The following is an 18,943-nucleotide window of genomic DNA, read 5'->3' as shown; positions in this document are numbered from 1 at the left end:
ACGCGAGCTTCCATAAATGTGCCACCAAACTGCCCTGAATTCCCTGTTAAGCACACACTTTCATGTGTTGACCCTTTAATTGACTTTGGGAAGTGTCTTTGTGCAAAACTAGCATAACCCTGGAGGACCAGAACAGTATATTTCCAACCCAGATCCTTTGATAGCTTTGCAGAAATATGGAGAGGTTGCTCTTTTTAATGTGAAATTGTGTGACGAGCGATTGCATGCCATCATAGAATGTCCGCTGCTACTCTTGTTACTGAAATGAAAAGGGAGAAAAAAGATGAACTGAAAACGTGCTCCTAATAAGATGGTACATATTAGAAAGGATTTTATTTCTGCAGCACCTTCTTCCAAGAGAATTTCTAACTGTTACTACTCACCTCAAAGTCTCACAGCCTGACCCCAGTATGTTTGATCTTGGCGTTGTAAGCAGATATGCAACCTTTTTCCAAGCACAATGTTTTATTTATTGATGATGATGATAAACACAAACACATTTTAATGGTGATCAGTCTTCTGTCTCAGTATGCACTGGCATTGCCTTTAAAGGACAAGACTGGTAGAGAGGTTTTAAAGCAGAAGTTGGAGGCCATTTGTCATGGATGCTTTAGCCGAGATTCCTGCACTGCAGGGGGTTGGGCTAGATGACCCTCAGGGTCCCTTCCAACTCTACAATTCTATGAAAATGTGAATAATTAAGAGAGTTTAATTAATGCCAGGGTATTGTTAGGGAGCGGTTCAGGGGGCTTCACATTTCTCACACACCACATTTTTATTAAAACTTTTAAAAATTATGTTGGTTATAGAGAGGCTCTGAAAACCAGTCTAAATCTGCCTTTGTACATATAAATTAGTATATGCAAATATTGTTCATATTTGTGTTGTGAGACTCTGCCCTAAGTGTTTTAAGGGCCAGACAACATCCCTGCCTTCTGTCCTGCCACTTCCATAGCAGAGGCACATCACTGGCTCCAGGAATGTCCCCAAAGGCAAAACAAGGACTATCGGTTAATAGAACCTCACACTACAACATGAACGAATGAATGAAAGGAGGACATCCCAAACAATCATCAAATGAGCTGAGTCTGCTGTGTTTTCTGACAGTACTTGCTTTTGGATTTAAGCAGTGCGGGTTCAAGGGAAAGAACCAAGCTTCACTCGAAAACCTATTATAAACCACATTCTGTGGAAAAGTGTAAAATGGTGGGGAATCTCAAAATAAAATTGGTTTGGCAAACCTATTTTCCCATCAGGGTTCCATTGTCTTTATCTGCTGTGTAACAGTAAGGGGTGCAACAGAAGAAGCTTCAACCAATGTGTGTGGGGGTTTGGGGGGAGGGGTATAGGTAAAGCTCCTGCTTCCCCATTCCCACATCCCTTAAAGACACAAGAGTCCTGCCAGGAAGGGCAAGGATGAAATCTCAAAAAGAAGAGTGAAGCAGAAGGAAAGAGGTGAAGGAAGAACAAGGGGCAAAAGATAAAAACAGAAGGGCAATCAGGTGGATGGAAAATTAGGAAAGGGCAGCTATCACCTGGGAACTCTTGATATAGGACCCATTAAATTCAGTGAGATCGATTGAGTCCCAAGTACAGTACATAAGTGTTCACAGGACTTGAACCATCCTTGTCTCCTTCTCTTTGCATGGCGTGTTTTCTTTTTGGAGGGGGTGGGGCTTGCAAGCTGGTGTATAGGGACTGTCTTGTTTTGACTGTATGAAGGCTGGTCTGGGAGCTTTTTTGGATGAAGAGTGGGGTACAAATGTGACCAAAAAAAAGGGGGGGGAACAAGTCTTTCTCGATTTCTGCTGCCTCGTGTCCATTCAGAGCAAGTGGAAGAGAGATTACTATTGGGAGAGCAGAGGCGTTTTCTCTTTTGGCCGGGTTTTGCACTTTTGACCCGGTCCCCTATTAATTCCCTGCGGGTAGCTCCCCAGGTGCAGGCGCTGCTCCCTGATGAGTTCTTGCTTCAGCCAGCCCACCTCCACTGACCCTATATAATGCCAGCGTCCTCACCAGCTTTCCTCCTATGGGGAGGGGCTGCCAAGGCTCTGCTTCTGTTTTTCTTTGGTTGCTGCAGCCATGGACTGGGGCTTCAGAGATTTGGGGGGGTTAGCAATCTTGTTGATTCTGGGGCTGTGCCAAGGGCAAGGTGACGTTTGGAGGGTGGGCTCCTTACCCTCCCCATATCATTACAACTGTGGGGAGTACAGCATGCAGCTGCTTGTGTTTCCTAGCCCAGGCCGAGATGTCCGCTTTAAAGTTGTGGGTAAGGAAGGCTCTCTTTCCTCTTGAAGAAATAATAAGTCTGGTCTGTTAGAAAGAAGGGGGGTGGGTCAGGTGTGTGCGTTTGTTGGGGCATGAAATATAGGGGAACTTCTTGAAACGTTATCTGGGCTCCTCAGTGGGGCCCCACTGTGCCTCCCTTGGTGTCTGCCAAGTCTCCCGCCCCTCTCAATTTATTTTTATTATGTCTTCATTGTGAGGGTTTGGAAAGGTTATTTGGTGGAATGGCTGCCTGCATTTTTGTTTGATTTGTTTTGAGGTGTGTGTTTAGGTGTCTTCCACTTTGGGGAGAGTTTCTCCAGCGTTGCCAGTCTTTCCTCTGTGAAATGGGCATTTTTTTGTGGTGCCCACAACAGTCCCTTGGCTTCTCAAATGTGTCTCTGGGTCTTAAAAGGTTGGAGTGGTAGGACCCCTGCTTTATGCTTACCTATGGCAGAATGGTTCTTTGGAAGGTGGATGCCAAACACCAGGGAGTAACCTCTCAAAGGAAGAGGTCACAGGGAAGCAGAGGTATGTAGTTGCCCTCTTATTCTGGTCGTCTAAATGACCAAGAAAAAAGATTTCTGGCAAGCTTTAGAAGCTGCAGGCTTTTAGCTCCCATTAAATCCCACAGTACTATTTTTTTAAAAATGCTGCAGCAGCTGCCTTGCTCAGCTGTATTTAAAGCTGTGTTGCTTCAGTGGAGCACTTCAGAATACCCCACACTCCTTGTAATGGGAGTGATGCTCCTTGCCAGCCACCTCCTTTGTGTTAGGCTGCGACAGCTTTGTGGCAATGGCAGCTTTTCTCTTGCATGGTTTTGGATATCCATATCTAGAATGAGAAGGTTTAGTTTAGTTGAAGAAAATGCTCAAAGCTGTGAAACTGGAGAGGCCACGGGGAGAGTTGCAGTTCCTGTACGTGTGGCTAGAGCCAAGGCTTGGAGGGCGTGGTGGTGAGAATAGAAACTCAAAGAACGGCAAACATTCTCCCCAAACTAGGCTTTATTAAAAAGCTTGTTTTAAGACAATTGTTCTACTTGTTAAAAAAATTAGGAGACTTAACAGTATAATTTAGGCTCTATCTGCACTTCCCATTTAAAGCAGCAGTATGCCACTTTAAACAGCCATGGCTTCTTCCCCCAAAGAATCCTGGGAGCTGTAGTTTAAGGGCATGTAGAGTTAAGGTACGCCCTAGTCCCATCAGAGTTAAAATTTCCAGAGTTCTCTGTGAAGAGGGATTGATCAACTACTCTGTGAACTGTAGCTCTGGAAGGGTCTCCAAGCAACTCTCAGCACGCTTAATTACAGTTCCTAGTATTCTTTGGAGGATGGGAAGCAGTATGATTCTGCTTTAAATGTATGGTGTGAATGTGGCCTTAGTCTGGCATCTGATTAAGCCTGCAATTGTTGGCACATATGAATTCCAGCAGAGTCCCCTCTCGAGTTAACAGGCATATTAACTAGTGTAAAATGTTTTTCCTTGGTCCTATGGGGAATACTCACTGAAATAATTGCAGCAGTAATGAACATGTTGGTCTAGCACAAGCACCCCAAAACCTGCCCTCCAGATGTTTTGGGACTACAATTCCCATCATCCCTGACCACTGGTCCTGTTAGCTAGGGGTGGTGGGAGTTGTAGTCCCAAAAGTTGTAGTCTGGAGGGCTGAGTTTGGGGGTGCCTGGTCTAGCACCTGTTGTTGGAGGCATAGCTCTTGAATTGGCCTTATTATTGGATATCAAAGCAAGTGAAAAGTTCACTCTTTCTGTGTGGTTCAGGCACTAACTGATAATAAGGGACACACATCTGAAGAACTTTAGAAGTCTTAACCAATGCAAATAAGTTTTCTTGAGCTGTTGCATCTCTTGGTGGCTAATGCATTAACCTCTCATCAACAGATGAGTTTGGGATAGCCTTTGAAGTTTCGAATTGCTCAATCTGCCGCCACTGGATCACATCTAATGGGGCTATTGCTTTCTCTGCTGGCTACGGTGGCTGTCACGTACTAAATAAGGTGAGGCTCTTCTGGATTTTGTGTTGCAGGCTTCCCTGGAAACCCTATACTGCATGACCAACATTGTCATTCTGAATAACGCAATATAATTTTATATGGACATCTGGATTGTGCCCTTAAGACCTCAGGGGAATTGTATAAGCAGCCCTTCTGAGAGCATGTTTAGGGTTCTGTTGTTGTTTAGTCGTTTAGTCGTGTCCGACTCTTCGTGACCCCATGGACCAGAGCACGACAGGCACTCCTGTCTTCCACTGCCTCCCGCAGTTTGGTCAGACTCATGTTTGTAGCTTCGAGAAGCTACACTGTCCAACCATCTCATCCTCTGTCGTCCCCTTCTCCTTGTGCCCTCCATCTTTCCCAACATCAGGGTCTTTTCCAGGGAGTCTTCTCTTCTCATGAGGTGGCCAAAGTACTGGAGCCTCAGCTTCACGATCTGTCCTTCCAGTGAGCACTCAGGGCTGATTTCCTTAAGAATGGATAGGTTTGATCTTCTTGCAGTCCATGGGACTCTCAAGAGTCTCCTCCAGCACCTTAGTTCAAAAGCATCAATTCTTCGGCGATCAGCCTTCTTTATGGTTCTTTATGGTCCAGCTCTCACTTCCATACATCACTACTGGGAAAACCATGGCTTTAACTATACGGACTTTGTTGGCAAGGTGATGTCTCTGCTTTTTAAGATGCTGTCTAGGTTTGCCATCGCCTTTCTCCCAAGGAGCAGGCGTCTTTTAATTTCGTGACTGCTGTCACCATCTGCCATGATCATGGAGACCAAGAAAGTAAAATCTCTCACTGCCTCCATTTCTTCCCCTTCTGTTCGCCAGGAGGTGATGGGCCCAGTGGCCATGATCTTCGGGGGGGTTTTATGTTGAGCTTCAGACCATATTTTGTGCTCTCCTCTTTCACCCTCATTAAAAGGTTCTTTAGGGTTCTAGGACTCGGGAAAAGAGCAATGTAAGCTTTTGCTTGCAGATGTTCAGCTTGGGCAGATGGACTCCAAAGGCAGAGAAGTAGCCCTGTTCTGTATGAGTCCCCTTCATGTGTGATGCACATGTGAATGGGGCTGCTGATCTTCCCAGCTCCTTCTGTTCTTCCAACAGTCCTGTAAGGTACTTGAGGTTGAGAAGGAGTGATTGGCCCAGGGTCAGCCCATGAACTTCTTGACTGTGCAAGGATTTGAGTCGCCCACTCTTCTAAGCACATAATTTCAGGAAACCTTGCTGTAAGGCAGGTAATAGGCCTAACTTGGGGGTAGGGAGCCTGTTACCCGACTGCCAGTTTCCATGAGACATGCTGGCTGGGTTTAGTTTTTACATTTATAGCTACCTCTGGAACCTAGCAACATTTGAGAGGCACAGGTTCCCCAGGTTCCCTGGTCACTTCTGATTTTTGCTTTAGTGATTTTGCAAATAGCTGGCTATGCAGAAAGTCCAAGTATAAGAAAGGGTAGAATTGTCTTCCAAAGTATAGCAACATGTGCAGTAGAGAACTGAACAGCCTAAAACCAGGGTGTAGAACTCAGTGAAGCCCAAGGGGAACAAGATCCACGAGGGGAAGGAGCGCAGGCAAAGTCCTGTTGAGTAATTGGACCTCATGCCATGCACACCGCTTAGTTGTATCCTGCCCATCATCTTGGCCAACTACTGCAGCAGAAATCCTCTGTCAGGAAAATTAGCTCTGTTCTATAGACATTTAAGATGAGCTTTTAGATGTTTTAGGAGGATGCTTCTCACCTGGTACCTAGCAATCCAGTCCGCTAGCTTAGTCGGTATTTGGCCAAATAAATTTAAATTTATTATCAAAACAAGATTCATATGTCATAGCAAGACTATGATAATGCCTTGTAACAGGTACATTGGTATTTGACTCTAAAACCTCAGTATTCTATATCCGTCCTGACTCATCAATGTGTCAGAAACTTGCAACTACTCTATAACATTCTGGTTCAATGCATCTTGCAGGATAACAGCAATAACTTGAAAGTCCGGATAGAGGAACTAACAAGCAACAGAAGAGTTGTTGTCTCCCATGATGTCAACATAATATGCCCCAAGCCACAAGAATATGTCCCAGCACCAGAGGACAACATGCGTCATGTGCCTCAGCCCCAGCCTGGCGTGGCGCGCCCTCTGCCTCATTCCCAGCCTGGCCTAGAGTTCCCACTGCCTCAGCCTTGGCCCAGCCAGGTGCGCCCACAACCTCAGCCCCAGCCTGACCGAGAGCGTCCAGTGCCTGGCCTAATACGCCCAGAAACCCAACCTGGCATAGTGCGACCGCAGCCTGGCCTAATACGCCCAGAAACCCAACCTGGCATAGTGCGACCGCAGCCTGGCCTAATACGCCCAGAAACCCAACCTGGCATAGTGCGCCCACAGCCTCAACCTCAGCCTGGCCAGTTGCGCCCGCAGCCCCAGCCTAAGCCCCAGCCTGGCTTAGAGCATCCAGTACCTAGCCTGATACGCCCAGAGCCCCAGCCTGGCATAGTACGCCCACAGCCTCAGCCTGGCCTGGAGCATCCGGTGCCTGGCCTAATACCCCCAGAGCCCCTGCCTGGCATAGTGCACCCGTGGCCTCAGCCAGGCCAAGTGCGCCCACTGCCTCAGCCTCAGCCCGGCCTAGTGCGCCCACTGCCTCAGCCTCAGCCCGGCCAAGTGCACCCGCTGCCTCAGCCTCAGCCCGGCCTAGTGCGCCCACTGCCTCAGCCCGGCCAAGTGCACCCGCTGCCTCAACCTCAGCCCGGCCTAGTGCGCCCGCTGCCTCAGCCTCAGCCTGGCAAAGTACAGCCTCAGCCCGGCCAAGTGCGCCCGTTGCCTCAGCCTCAGCCCGGCCAAGTGCACCCGCTGCCTCAGCCTCAGCCCGGCCAAGTGCGCCCGCTGCCTCAGCCTCAGCCTGGCCAAGTGCACCCACTGCCTCAGCCTCAGCCCGGCCAAGTGCACCCACTGCCTCAGCCCGGCCAAGTGCGCCCGCTGCCTCAGCCCGGCCAAGTGCACCCGCTGCCTCAGCCTCAGCCTGGCCAAGTCCGCCCGCTGCCTCAGCCCGGCCAAGTGCACCCGCTGCCTCAGCCTCAGCCCGGCCAAGTGCGCCCGCTGCCTCAACCTCAGCCTCAGCCCGGCCTAGTGCGCCCACTGCCTCAGCCACAGCCTGGCCAAGTGCACCCATGGCCGCAGCCTCAGCCCGGCCAAGTGCGCCCGCTGCCTCAGCCTCAGCCCGGCCTAGTGCACCCACTGCCTCAGCCTGGCCAAGTGCACCCACTGCCTCAGCCTCATCCTCAACCCGGCGAAATACAGCCGCAGCCTCAGCCCGGTCAAGTGCACCCGCTGCCTCAGCCTCAGCCTCAACCCGGCGAAATACAGCCGCAGCCTCAGCCCGGTCAAGTGCACCCGCTGCCTCAGCCTGGCCATGTGCACCCGCTGCCTCAGCCCCAGCCCGGCCTAGTGCGCCCACTGCCTCAGCCTCAGCCTGGGCAAGTGCGCCCGCTACCTCAGCCTGGCCAAGTGCACCCACTGCCTCAGCCTCAACCCGGTGAAGTACAGCCGCAGCCTCAGCCGGGTCAAGTGCACCCGCTGCCTCAACCTCAGCCTGGCCAAGTGCGCCCTCTGCCTCATCCTCAGCCTGGCCAAGTGCACCCATGGCCGCAGCCTCAGCCTGGCCATGTGCACCCGCTGCCTCAGCCTCAGCCCGGGCAAGTGCACCCGCTGCCTCAGCCTCAGCCTGGTCAAGTGCGCCCACTGCCTCAACCACAGCCTCAGCCCGGCCTAGTGCGCCCGCTGCCTCAACCTCAGCCTCAGCCCGGGCAAGTGCACCCGCTGCCTCAGCCTCAGCCCGGCCTAGTGCGCCCGCTGCCTCGACCTCAGCCTCAGCCCGGCCAAGTGCACCCGCTGCCTCAGCCTCAGCCCGGCCAAGTGCGCCCGCTGCCTCAACCTGAGCCTCAGCCTCAGCCCGGCCTAGTGCGCCCGCTGCCTCAACCTCAGCCTCAGCCCGGGCAAGTGCACCCGCTGCCTCAGCCCAGCCAAGTGCACCCGCTGCCTCAACCTCAGCCTCAGCCCGGCCAAGTGCACCCGCTGCCTCAACCTCAGCCTCAGCCCGGCCAGGTGCACCCGCTGCCTCAACCTCAGCCTCAGCCCGGCCAGGTGCACCCGCTGCCTCAGCCCCTGCCCAGCCAAGGACACCCATGGCCTCGGCCTCAGCCAGGCGAAGTGCAGCCGCAGCCCGGCCTGGTGCGCCCACGGCCTCAGCCGCAGCCTGGCCAAGCGCACCCATGGCCTCAACCTCAGCCTGGTCAGGTGCGCCCACTGCCTCAGCCTGGTCAAGTGCGCCCACTGCCTCAGCCTGGCCAAGTGCGCCCGCTGCCACAGCCTCAGCCTGGCCAAGTGCGCCCATTGCCTCAGCCCGGCCAAGTGCACCCGCTGCCTCAACCTCAGCCCGGCCTAGTGCGCCCGCTGCCTCAGCCTCAACCTCAGCCCGGCCTAGTGCGCCCGCTGCCTCAGCCTCAACCTCAGCCCGGCCAAGTGCACCCACTGCCTCAACCTCAGCCACAGCCCGGCCAAGCGCATCCATGGCTTCAACCTCAGCCTGGTGAAGTGCAGCCTCAGCCTGGTCAAGTGCGCCCACTACCTCAGCCTGGCCAAGTGCTCCCGCTGCCTCAGCCTCAGCCCGGCCAAGTGCACCCGCTGCCTCAACCTCAGCCTCAGCCTCAGCCCGGCCTAGTGCGCCCGCTGCCTCAACCTCAGCCTCAGCCCGGCCAAGTGCACCCGCTGCCTCAACCTCAGCCTCAGCCCGGGCAAGTGCACCCGCTGCCTCAACCTCAGCCCGGCCTAGTGCGCCCGCTGCCTCAACCTCAGCCTCAGCCCGGCCAAGTGCGCCCACTGCCTCAACCTCAGCCCGGCCTAGTGCGCCCGCTGCCTCAACCTCAGCCTCAGCCCGGCCAAGTGCGCCCACTGCCTCAACCTCAGCCCGGCCAAGTGCGCCCACTGCCTCAACCTCAGCCCGGCCAAGTGCGCCCACTGCCTCAACCTCAGCCTCAGCCCGGCCAAGTGCACCCGCTGCCTCAACCTCAGCCACAGCCAGGCCAAGCGCATCCATGGCCTCAACCTCAGCCTGGTGAAGTACAGCCTCAGCCTGGTCAAGTGCGCCCACTACCTCAGCCTGGCCAAGTGCTCCCGCTGCCTCAGCCTCAGCCCGGCCAAGTGCGCCCGCTGCCTCAGCCTCAGCCCGGCCAAGTGCGCCCACTGCCTCAACCTCAGCCTCAGCCCGGCCAAGTGCACCCGCTGCCTCAACCTCAGCCCGGCCTAGTGCGCCCGCTGCCTCAGCCTCAACCTCAGCCCGGCCAAGTGCACCCACTGCCTCAACCTCAGCCGCAGCCAGGCCAAGCGCATCCATGGCCTCAACCTCAGCCTGGTGAAGTGCAGCCTCAGCCTGGTCAAGTGCGCCCACTACCTCAGCCTGGCCAAGTGCGGCCGCTGCCTCAGCCTCAGCCCGGCCAAGTGCGCCCACTGCCTCAGCCTCAGCCCGGCCAAGTGCACCCGCTGCCTCAACCTCAACCTCAGCCCGGCCTGGTGCGCCCACGGCCTCTGCCGCAGCCTGGCCAAGTGCACCCATGGCCTCAACCTCAGCCTGGTGAAGTGCAGCCTCAGCCTGGTCAAGTGCGCCCAATGCCTCAGCCTCAGCCCGGCCAAGTGCTCCCACTGCCTCAGCCTCAGCCCGGCCAAGTGCGCCCACTGCCTCAGCCTCAGCCCGGCCAAGTGCGGCCGCTGCCTCAGCCTCAGCCCGGCCAAGTGCGCCCACTGCCTCAGCCTCAGCCCGGCCTTGTGCAACCAGTGCCTCCTCTCTATCCTGGCCTCATGCACCCTTCTGGCCTCTACAGTATAGGTATGTGATCATTTTGCTATGTTATCATTAAGCACAACTCTGATCTGTGCTGTTAAGTAAAACAGAAGCATTCTGAACTAAGTAAATAATACTGATGGGTATTGAGTAATAGTAATGGGTATTGTGTAATAGTTGTTCTTCATAAAATTCAGACTATTGATTGATTGACTTTCTTGATTTAGTATTGCATACTAATTCCGCATATGGAGTGTCAGGGAAACTGTATTATATTTATACCACATGGGCAAGGATGAAGCATGGATTCAAGTATATGAAGAATGTGATCTATTTCTGATAAGCTTCTAGGAGAGACCTTTAGTTCCTTTAAAAAGAGCATTCTACTTCCTTTAAAGATTCATTGGACACTAAAAATATTTGTTCTTGCCTTCCCACTTGTTCATTGCGGGGACTGACCCACTACGCATTCACATCAAGCTATTGCTTATTTTAAAATCTGGCTTAACGTGGCATGCTAGCCAGTCCTAATAGGGCATACTTTATCATGCTCCAGGTAACGCTGTAGCTCTTTTCTTGCCCTCCCAGGTTCTCCTCTAACCCAGGAGCAGTGCCAGGTTTCATCTGGAAAGATTCCCTGTGCAGGTTCACTAGGACAAGCTGAATGTTACCAGACTGGATGCTGTTATGATGAGAGGGACCAAACTACTCCATGTTACTATGGCAACACAGGTAAAGGGCAAAATACTTTTTCTTTTAGTTTCCTGCTAATTGTCTGGCGTGCTGGTGGTAAATTAGGCTGGCAACCATGGTAATGATTCATTTACCAAGGGGACTTATTGCTTGTACTAAGGAAATAATAGCCCGGTTTGCATATAATGCTAAACCAAACAATGGCTAAGCATGGGTGTATAAGTGGTTGTTCACAGTAAAAAAATGCAGCCAATTCACTCCTTCCCTAGTTGTTCTGCTGCTACTGAATCATGGCTTTTGGCTTAGCATTGCATCTGAACCAGAGCCCATGGTTTGCCCCAACCCACAGGCAGCAAGCCAGGAACAAACCTTGGCTACAGCTTGTGTCTTCTCTAGATCAATAGAAACCATGAGCCTGCATTTAGATGTCATGCTAAGCGAAATCATGGCGTAGCTCCAGGTAGCACAGCAGGTTGGCTGGAGGGAGGAGCAAAGCACTCTTAACTACTACTCCCCAGTATCATGGTTTAAAAACTCCTACAGGTGAACTCCCAGCCATGCTGAGTTCAATACACCTGACACTAAAAGCCACACTGGGATTCTGTCCTGTGCTGGCTACTGCTGAGAATCCAGAGGCTAGCAGGATGAATATGTATCCAGCACAGTTCAAAGCATCACGAACCAGGATACTATACAGTCATACCTCGGGTTGAAGTAGCTTCGGGATAAGTGTTTTCGGGGAAGTAATGGAGCGCGTTACTTCCGGGTTTCGCCGCTTGCGCATGCGGTCAAAATGACATCACACATGCGCAGAAGCGGCAAATTGCGACCCGTGCACCCATGGGCGCGGATTGTGTTCGCTTCTGGATGCGAATGGGGCTCCAGAACAGATCCCGTTCGCATCCAGAGGTACCACTGTATAGTACTGGTTAAAGGCTCCTCCAGGCTAGTGTTTTATTACGGTTGTATTTTGTAACATGTTCTTGACACAATAATAGTGCACTAGTGATGGTTTCATGTTGCTTTGTGGTGCTTCCCTGATGCTACCACATTATTGCTGTCTGGAGGGGCCTATAAAGCAGCAACAAAACTCATAACATTTATGGTATGAAGAGAGACCCAGGATTTCAACAGGAATTTATAGGACATGCAATGATTGCAAATGAAGCAGTATGACTGTCTCCCCCCCCCCCCATTTTTGTTTGGCACAAATAGTATTGAAAGCTGGGCTGCATGTGACTGCTCCAGTAGCATCAGGAGTGTAAATCATCATGACTGCACAATAAGAACATCTAAATTGGTCCTTATTAAGTGGGGTAGAAACAGCTTCTATACCATGCTAGCTGGGGTTACTTTGAGTTACCTTCCCGTTCCAGGCTCTTCAGGGTTCTAAACTCTGCTTGAAGGGATTCATTTGTGCTGCGGGATGGGGTTCCCTCTGTTTCTACTTCCTGCTCCCTTTGTATATCGTATTGTATGTTTTATTGCTATGGCTGGTGGCTGATGCAAATAAAGATTCATTCATTCTCTGGAAGCTCTAGAAATCTCAGGTCATTTGGGGCATGCATGCAGATATTTTATAAAGAAATATTTTGTCTGTGAAATTGTGCAACAACAGACCTCTACCAAACAAACATTTAAGCATGTTTCACAGTAGCCAAAATGTGTGGGGTTGTTGTTAATTAATTGAACAGCATGTGGGGGTTTTTACCCATTTTGCCAAAACCACATTTTCAAAAATTGTGCGTGGTTACCCCACCAGAGAACCACCAACCCTCTGAGGAGCATCTCACCAGGGCCAAAAACAGCCAGATAGACAGAGGGGAAGAGTTGCCTCCTAATTCCAGATTCTACCCCTCCTCTTGCCTCCCAAACACAGAAAGCCATGGTCCATCTCAGAAAAACATAAAACAGTACCTTCCACACATAGGCATGGCAGGATATGGAGACCATATCCTGAGGGAAGGGATTTGAAGAATATTTTTTATTGTTCTTTCCCCTTTCTTGTCTCCTGTATCTGCTGTTTTTTTCCCCTTGAAGGACCAATTTTATTTTTATTTTTTGGTGGGCAATGGTGCAATTGTAACACTGCTGTGTGTATAACTTTAACAAGCTGGTGTACAAAGCGATGTCTGAAGGTATAAAATTCTGAAAACAAATTGTGTACCATTGCATGTCCATCGTCTGGAGAAATGTGATGTTGCAATTCAGTGGACAGCTTAATATGGCTATGGTGCAACCTGTGAACCTGGGCTCATGCTGCAGGTTCACAGTATCTAGAGCTGTCACAGTTAGGGCTCTTTCTGTCCCGGGAAACCAATTCTTCCTCTACTGGCAGTGTCAATTGTATATTGATTCATATGGAGAAACCAAGTCCTGTGAGCATTTCCTAATAGGAATTGTGTGACTTAGCAGCAAATAGAGAACTTGTCTCCTGACATTTTAGGGCAGCTGAAAAATGAAGTTCTCCCCTCAATCCGAATAGTGCCTGCCCCAGATTTGTGCAAGAAGACAGAAAGCTCATATTTCTTTTGAAACTTAAGAGTTTCAGGTTCTGCAAAAGATGGCAAATTCCAGCTTGTGACTCTTGTGTTGTGTTTGTGCTTTGCAGTCACTGTCCAATGCCTTCCAGATGGCCACTTCATTCTGGTTGTCTCCAGGGATATGTTGGACTACCCCATCTTCCTTGACAGTGTCAAACTGTCCTATGCCCAAGGAGGATGTGACCCTGTCAGGAAAACGGAGTCTTTCTTGGTCTTCCACTTCCCTCTCACACACTGTGGTACGACGATTCAGGTGAGGACGCATCTTAGGCGCGTGTCCCTTCATCTGGACCTTGAAGCTTGATAAAAAGAATTATACATGTGCTGCTGTTCCTTCCTAGATGACTGGTGGCAGACTGATATATGAAAACCAGTTGGTTTCGGGTGTTGAAATCTTAAGGGGGCCAGATGGTTTTATTACCCGGGACAGCACCTTCATGTAAGTTGATCTCTCCCACACATTACTGAGGTGGTGGTTGCTCTCTATACTATGTCTAAGAGGCGTCATGCTGGTCCTAATCAGGGCAGGCCTACTGTTCCTATCACCGCTAAGCTTGAATAGCAGTCTTCTATACAGTGGTATCTGTTGAAGTCGAACGGAATCTGTTCTTGAAGTCCATTTGACTTCCAAAATGTTCAGAAACCAAGGTGTGGCTTCCAATTGGCTGCAGGAAGTTCCTGCAGCCAATCAGAAGCTGCAGCAGACGTGCGAGTTCCAAGATACAACTGTAATTTGGATTTTCCAGTAGGGTAACAGCTGTTGGTTGCAAACTACTTTTCCAGGTGCATAAGCACAATCATTCCTCAAGTGAGGAATCTTGCTTCAAAAATGAGACATGTGGAGGAAAAGTGTGGTTTTTTAAAAGTGTGGTTTCAATCAACAGTGCTTTTGGAAGACAGTAATTTAAGTCACATCCAGTATTGTTTGAAAGAGGTGTTAACAGGGATATACGCATCAAAAAAGATGTGCTGCCTAAGTGGCCAGGAAAACGTAAGAATCTTTTGAGAACTTCAGATATGTGACAAGGCTACTGAACATGGCAAGACTATGCATCATTCCACTGTCCTGTCTTCCATATGCAGCCTCAATACTCGCTGCATCTACAACGCCACTGACTTCTTGCCAGTTCAGGTTGAAGTCTTCTTTCCTCCCACACCTGCTCTGGTTATCGAGATGGGGCCTCTCCGCTTTGAACTGCGTATTGCTACAGGTAGGTGTGCTTCCAAAGCTTCTGGTTCCAACAGTGCTCCCTCTGAAGTCCCATGTAGGTGCTAACTTTCGCTTTGCCTCTTGCACCCAGACTACAGTTACAGCTCCTACTACGCGGATGCAGAATATCCTGTGGTGAAGATACTGAGAGACCCTGTGTATGTGGAGGTTCGCGTCCTGCAGAGAATGGACCCGTCCTTGGTTCTGGTTCTGCATGAATGCTGGGCTACTCCGACCCCTAACCCCCTTGAGAAGCTGCAGTGGCCAATTCTGATAGATGGGTGAGTTAAGTAGGAAGGGGGAATTCTGCTGGTTTCTCTCTATGGATGGCCACCTACTGTTCTCTGCTCAAATGGCAATGCCTCTCTTCCCTAGGTGCCCATTTGAAGGCGATAACTACAGAACCCAGATGGTTCCTATGGGGCCTGCCACGTCTCAGCTGCAGTTTCCAGACCATTACCAGCGTTTCACCATTGCTACATTTACATTTGTGGATTCTGCCCATTATATGGTGCTGGATGGATTGGTAAGAGACAGGATTCCTACTGCAGCTGAGCTCGAGTAAGGGCTCCGAAATTGTGGTCTGCAGACCTTAAGTGGTCCATGAGCTTCAGTCAGGTGCTCTGTGGCACATGAGCAGAAGTAGGATGAATGCTGAATTCAGCTGTTTAAATTTATCTCAAAATGCAAGCTATCTTGCTCTGGGCAGATATCTGATCCCCCTGTAAGCTGCAGTCAAGAGTCCCTGAGTGGATCTGACCCTAGGTATCATGGCTTGCATTAGGTGCCAAATTTAAATGGTGCTGAATTTAATTCTACTTGAATGGCAAAGGAACCATCAGGAGAACACTCATAATGTTCCTTTGCAGCATGTTTTACATGTCCCTCACTTGTCAGGTGAGCGGCAGTGGGGCAAAACTAGGAGGCTTGGCAAGCTTAAAGATTAGGTCCGTGGGCCAGAGGTTCCCCTCCCACTCCCATTAATGCGCATTTAGAATTATGCCTTAACTGTAAGGAGATAATGTACTTTGTAAATGTTTACGTCAATGACCATGAGGATTTTATTAAAATATCTTGGAAGACTTGGGTTGACTCCTCTGCTAGCAAGCTTATCTAATGCAATGTCTTTCCTAGGTGTACCTCTTCTGCAGTGTGTCTGTCTGCCACCCCTCTCACCTGCAGCCCTGCAGGAACACGTGTCAAATGCCAGTGGCTGCAAGTAAGTCCAAACGGCTTTGCTGTCGTACCGTAAAAGGCTTATTTGAATCCAGATAGGTTGCCACCAGTATTTCCAGCATGCACACATGGCACTTACTGCCCATGACTAGTAAACAAAAATAGATCTTGGTACTGAACTTGGAACTGGGGGCATAAATGCAGAGCACTAAGAGCTGATGGGCTGCAACTAGAGACAAAGAATGAATGAATAGGTACCTGATAAACACACTCCCTGTTCAAGTGGCTCTTATGTGCTATTTTTAACAGCATATTGCCTCTCTTCACAAACTTTGAAAATAGGCTGCTGGCACATACCACCAATTCTAATAGCCCATCTACAAGGACACTCCAACAATCAGGTGCTCTGACTCCTAACCTCAAATGAAGATCCATCTCAGCAGAATCTTCCCACTTAGCAGTGCTGGCCTGCTGATGTGATGCTGGGGCTCAGCAACACTCCCCCCCCCCCCAATAAAGCTTCAGTCCTGATGTGTAGGGCTCTGGCTATGGTTCTTTACTGGGGTAAAGCATTCAGAATGCAAATACTTTTTTTTGTGAAGGGTTGTATCTGTCTCTAGTCATTGAGTGTATAAATGGGTTTCTAGGGCATAGCCCTCCTGCAGGCTTCCAGCTCTAACAATATGATCAATGCGGTGCTCCTTTTCCTTCTTACCTTCAAAATTGTATATGGCACAAGGTGGCCTAGTAGAGCTTATACATTTCCTTCTCCAACTCCCTTTTTAGGAAGTCGTCGGTTTCTGAAGACGGGCAATGGGACAGAAACCTTGGACCTAGTAAGCACTTATGGAGGTGTGATCTTTCAAGAAAGCAGCCAGACTCAAGATAAACAAGTCAAATGGAAGAAAGGTAATTGGTGGTTGGCACTGCAATAATTCATGGGACCAGTAAGTGAGTTGAAATGATGAAAATGCTGTATATTTTTGAACAGGTATTAACATAGTTTCGCCATCAACACTAAATTTCAGTCATCTTATACATAGTCCTTTGTAAGATACAAACTCTGTATGGATTTATGCCTGAAGCAACCAACTAAAACTTGGGGTGGGGGGTCACAAGTTATAAACTTGACTACCAATGTCCTCCTAACAATGTCACAACTTTTTAGCTCGTGAGGAGTACTACTCAGCAGGGCACGTGGCATTTATCTGCCCTCCCATCGCTAGTGGCACCATGGCTTATCAGTGGGGCATGGGGCAATAGCAAAGTGCACTCACACCATTTGCTGTCACCATGCTGCTTTCTGCTGACAAGCTGCAGCAACATGGGCTCAGGTGAGCACCTACCCTGACCACTGCAGTTCTTGAACATGCACATAATAAACCATGTCTCACAAATGCGGTTTTATCCAGAGTACACTCTACTAGCTTTGTCCCAATAGAACATACCATGGGTCCTTGGCTAGGGAAGTCATGGATGGCACAAATGTGTTTCAGGAGGTGCAAAGAACTGCCATACCCCAAATGTGCCAGCTTTGATCTGTAACTATCACCCTTACAAGTGCCAGATAGTGTTCATTCTGCACTTGGCATGACATTTTTTCATGGAGCAGTATTTGCTGGGGAAGGACCTAGCTCAGTAGCAGAGCTTGTTTGCATGCAGAAGGTTCTGGGTTCAAACCCTAGCATCTCCAGGTAGGGTTGGAAGAGCATCCCTGCCTGAAACCCTGGAGAGCTGCAGCCAGTTAATGTAGACAATATGGAGTTGGATGGACCAATGCTTGGTCTTTGTGTATGGCAGCTTCCTATGTTCTGTTCTCAAGTACCGTATTTTTCGCTCTATAACACGCACCCAACCATAACACGCACGTAGTTTTTAGAGGAGGAAAATCTGTAGGCATGCCACCCGTAGGCATTTCCTCCATAACACGCACAGACATTTCCCCTTACTTTCTAGGAGGAAAAAAGTGAGTGTTATGGTGCAAAAAATACTGTACTTATTGCCTATTGATATTGGGCAGACCCTTCACTGTACTTCTTATGATGTCTGCTAAAAATGTTTGTTTGAGCAAGCCTACTCAGAACTTGTAATTTTATGATGTACGTTTTAAAAATCTACTGGTTTTATTATGTTTACTGTTTTTAGAGTTTTAATTGCTATTTCTAAATTATCTATACCACTTTATAGAAACCACTTAAGATTTCTTTTTTTATTAAGTTGTACATAACTCTTGCAAAATAAGTGCAAGCCTCTTTTCTTTTCCACAGACATGAGCTCCAGTGGAGATCTGGCCCTGATATGCTTGGTGGCACTGCCGTTAGTGGGTGTAATCTTGTTTGTTGTTGTGATTGTACTCTGGAAAAAGAGAAGCAGAGTGACAAAGCTCTAGTACTGATGGGAAAATGCATAGAATTAAAGAGTTGTAAACTTTCATTGCTTCCAGTAATTCTTCTGACATACCAGTTGCTTCAATGACCAGGTATGCCGTCTCTTTGCTGACAAGTTAAAGGCATCTCCACTTTCCTCCCTATCACCTACATAATTTTAGTGGAACCATCCCTGGTGTCAGTGCTTCATGTGACCCCTTCGTGTGCTTATAAGCCTGGAAATACAATATTTTGTGTTCTTAATGGTGCCTATCATGGTAGATACTTGGATCTGTAGAACTGTTGTTCCCAGTTCCTCCGTTCTGCTGCAAGAGGAAACAAAAGTGCCTCTCGACAGAATGGATTTGAATAAAAGCATGAGATCTATCCAATTACCGCCCAGTTTCGAATCTTCCATTCCTGGGTAAGGTGATTGAGAGAGCGGTTGCTGAACAGCTTGGTAGGTTTCTGGATGAAACATCAGCTCTGGATCCATTCCAGTCTGGCTTCCGCGCTGGTCATGGGACCGAGACGGCTCTGGTCACCCTAACAGGTGATCTCCGCAGGCAGCTGGATCGAGACGGGTCGGGGCTGCTGATTCTTCTAGACCTGTCAGCAGCCTTCGACATGGTCGATCACGAACTCCTGGACCTTGCCGGCGTGGGGATCCAGGGCACAGTCCTTCAATGGCTGCGCTCGTTTCTCTCCGGTCAGGGACAGAGGGTGGCGCTTGGGGGGGAACTGTCATCCCGCCACTCCTTGGTGTGTGGAGTGCCCCAGGGTGCGATACTCTCCCCGATGCTTTTTAACATCTTTATGCGCCCCCTCGCCCAGCTTGTCCGGAGTTTTGGGCTGG

At 49.7% G+C, this 18,943-nt stretch overlaps 1 protein-coding gene across 1 annotated transcript; it reads left to right on the top strand.

Annotated features, from left to right (window-relative positions):
• Positions 1-234: 234 nt before the first annotated feature.
• Positions 235-18,154, top strand: ZP1 (zona pellucida glycoprotein 1). The gene is made up of 17 exons (XM_083466686.1): positions 235-2,269; positions 4,164-4,279; positions 6,238-7,739; positions 7,789-8,034; positions 8,248-8,706; positions 8,764-8,982; positions 9,190-9,562; positions 9,631-10,144; positions 10,688-10,831; positions 13,404-13,588; positions 13,677-13,774; positions 14,419-14,546; positions 14,637-14,826; positions 14,921-15,071; positions 15,680-15,764; positions 16,508-16,630; positions 17,989-18,154. Exons 1-17 carry the CDS (start codon positions 2,083-2,085, stop codon positions 18,108-18,110), a joined length of 4,842 nt encoding a protein of 1,613 aa, XP_083322812.1. The 5' UTR covers positions 235-2,082; the 3' UTR covers positions 18,111-18,154.
• Positions 18,155-18,943: the final 789 nt, after the last annotated feature.

Source organism: Podarcis liolepis (genome assembly GCF_965112155.1).
Source record: "Podarcis liolepis genome assembly, chromosome: 1".
Taxonomy (NCBI): Eukaryota; Metazoa; Chordata; class Lepidosauria; order Squamata; family Lacertidae; genus Podarcis; species Podarcis liolepis.
The sequence above is the reverse complement of the archived record's forward strand: the minus strand, read 5'-3'. Positions and strand labels throughout refer to the sequence as shown.

Bases quoted from the DNA above. Each gene is read 5' to 3' on its own strand.
- ZP1 (XM_083466686.1), top strand. From the start codon at position 2,083: ATGGACTGGGGCTTCAGAGATTTGGGGGGGTTAGCAATCTTGTTGATT. The intron at 7,740-7,788 runs GCAAGTGCGCCC...CCACTGCCTCAG, and splicing joins CTGCCTCAGCCTCAGCCTGG to CCTCAACCCGGTGAAGTACA. The intron at 14,827-14,920 runs GTGAGTTAAGTA...TCTCTTCCCTAG, and splicing joins TGGCCAATTCTGATAGATGG to GTGCCCATTTGAAGGCGATA.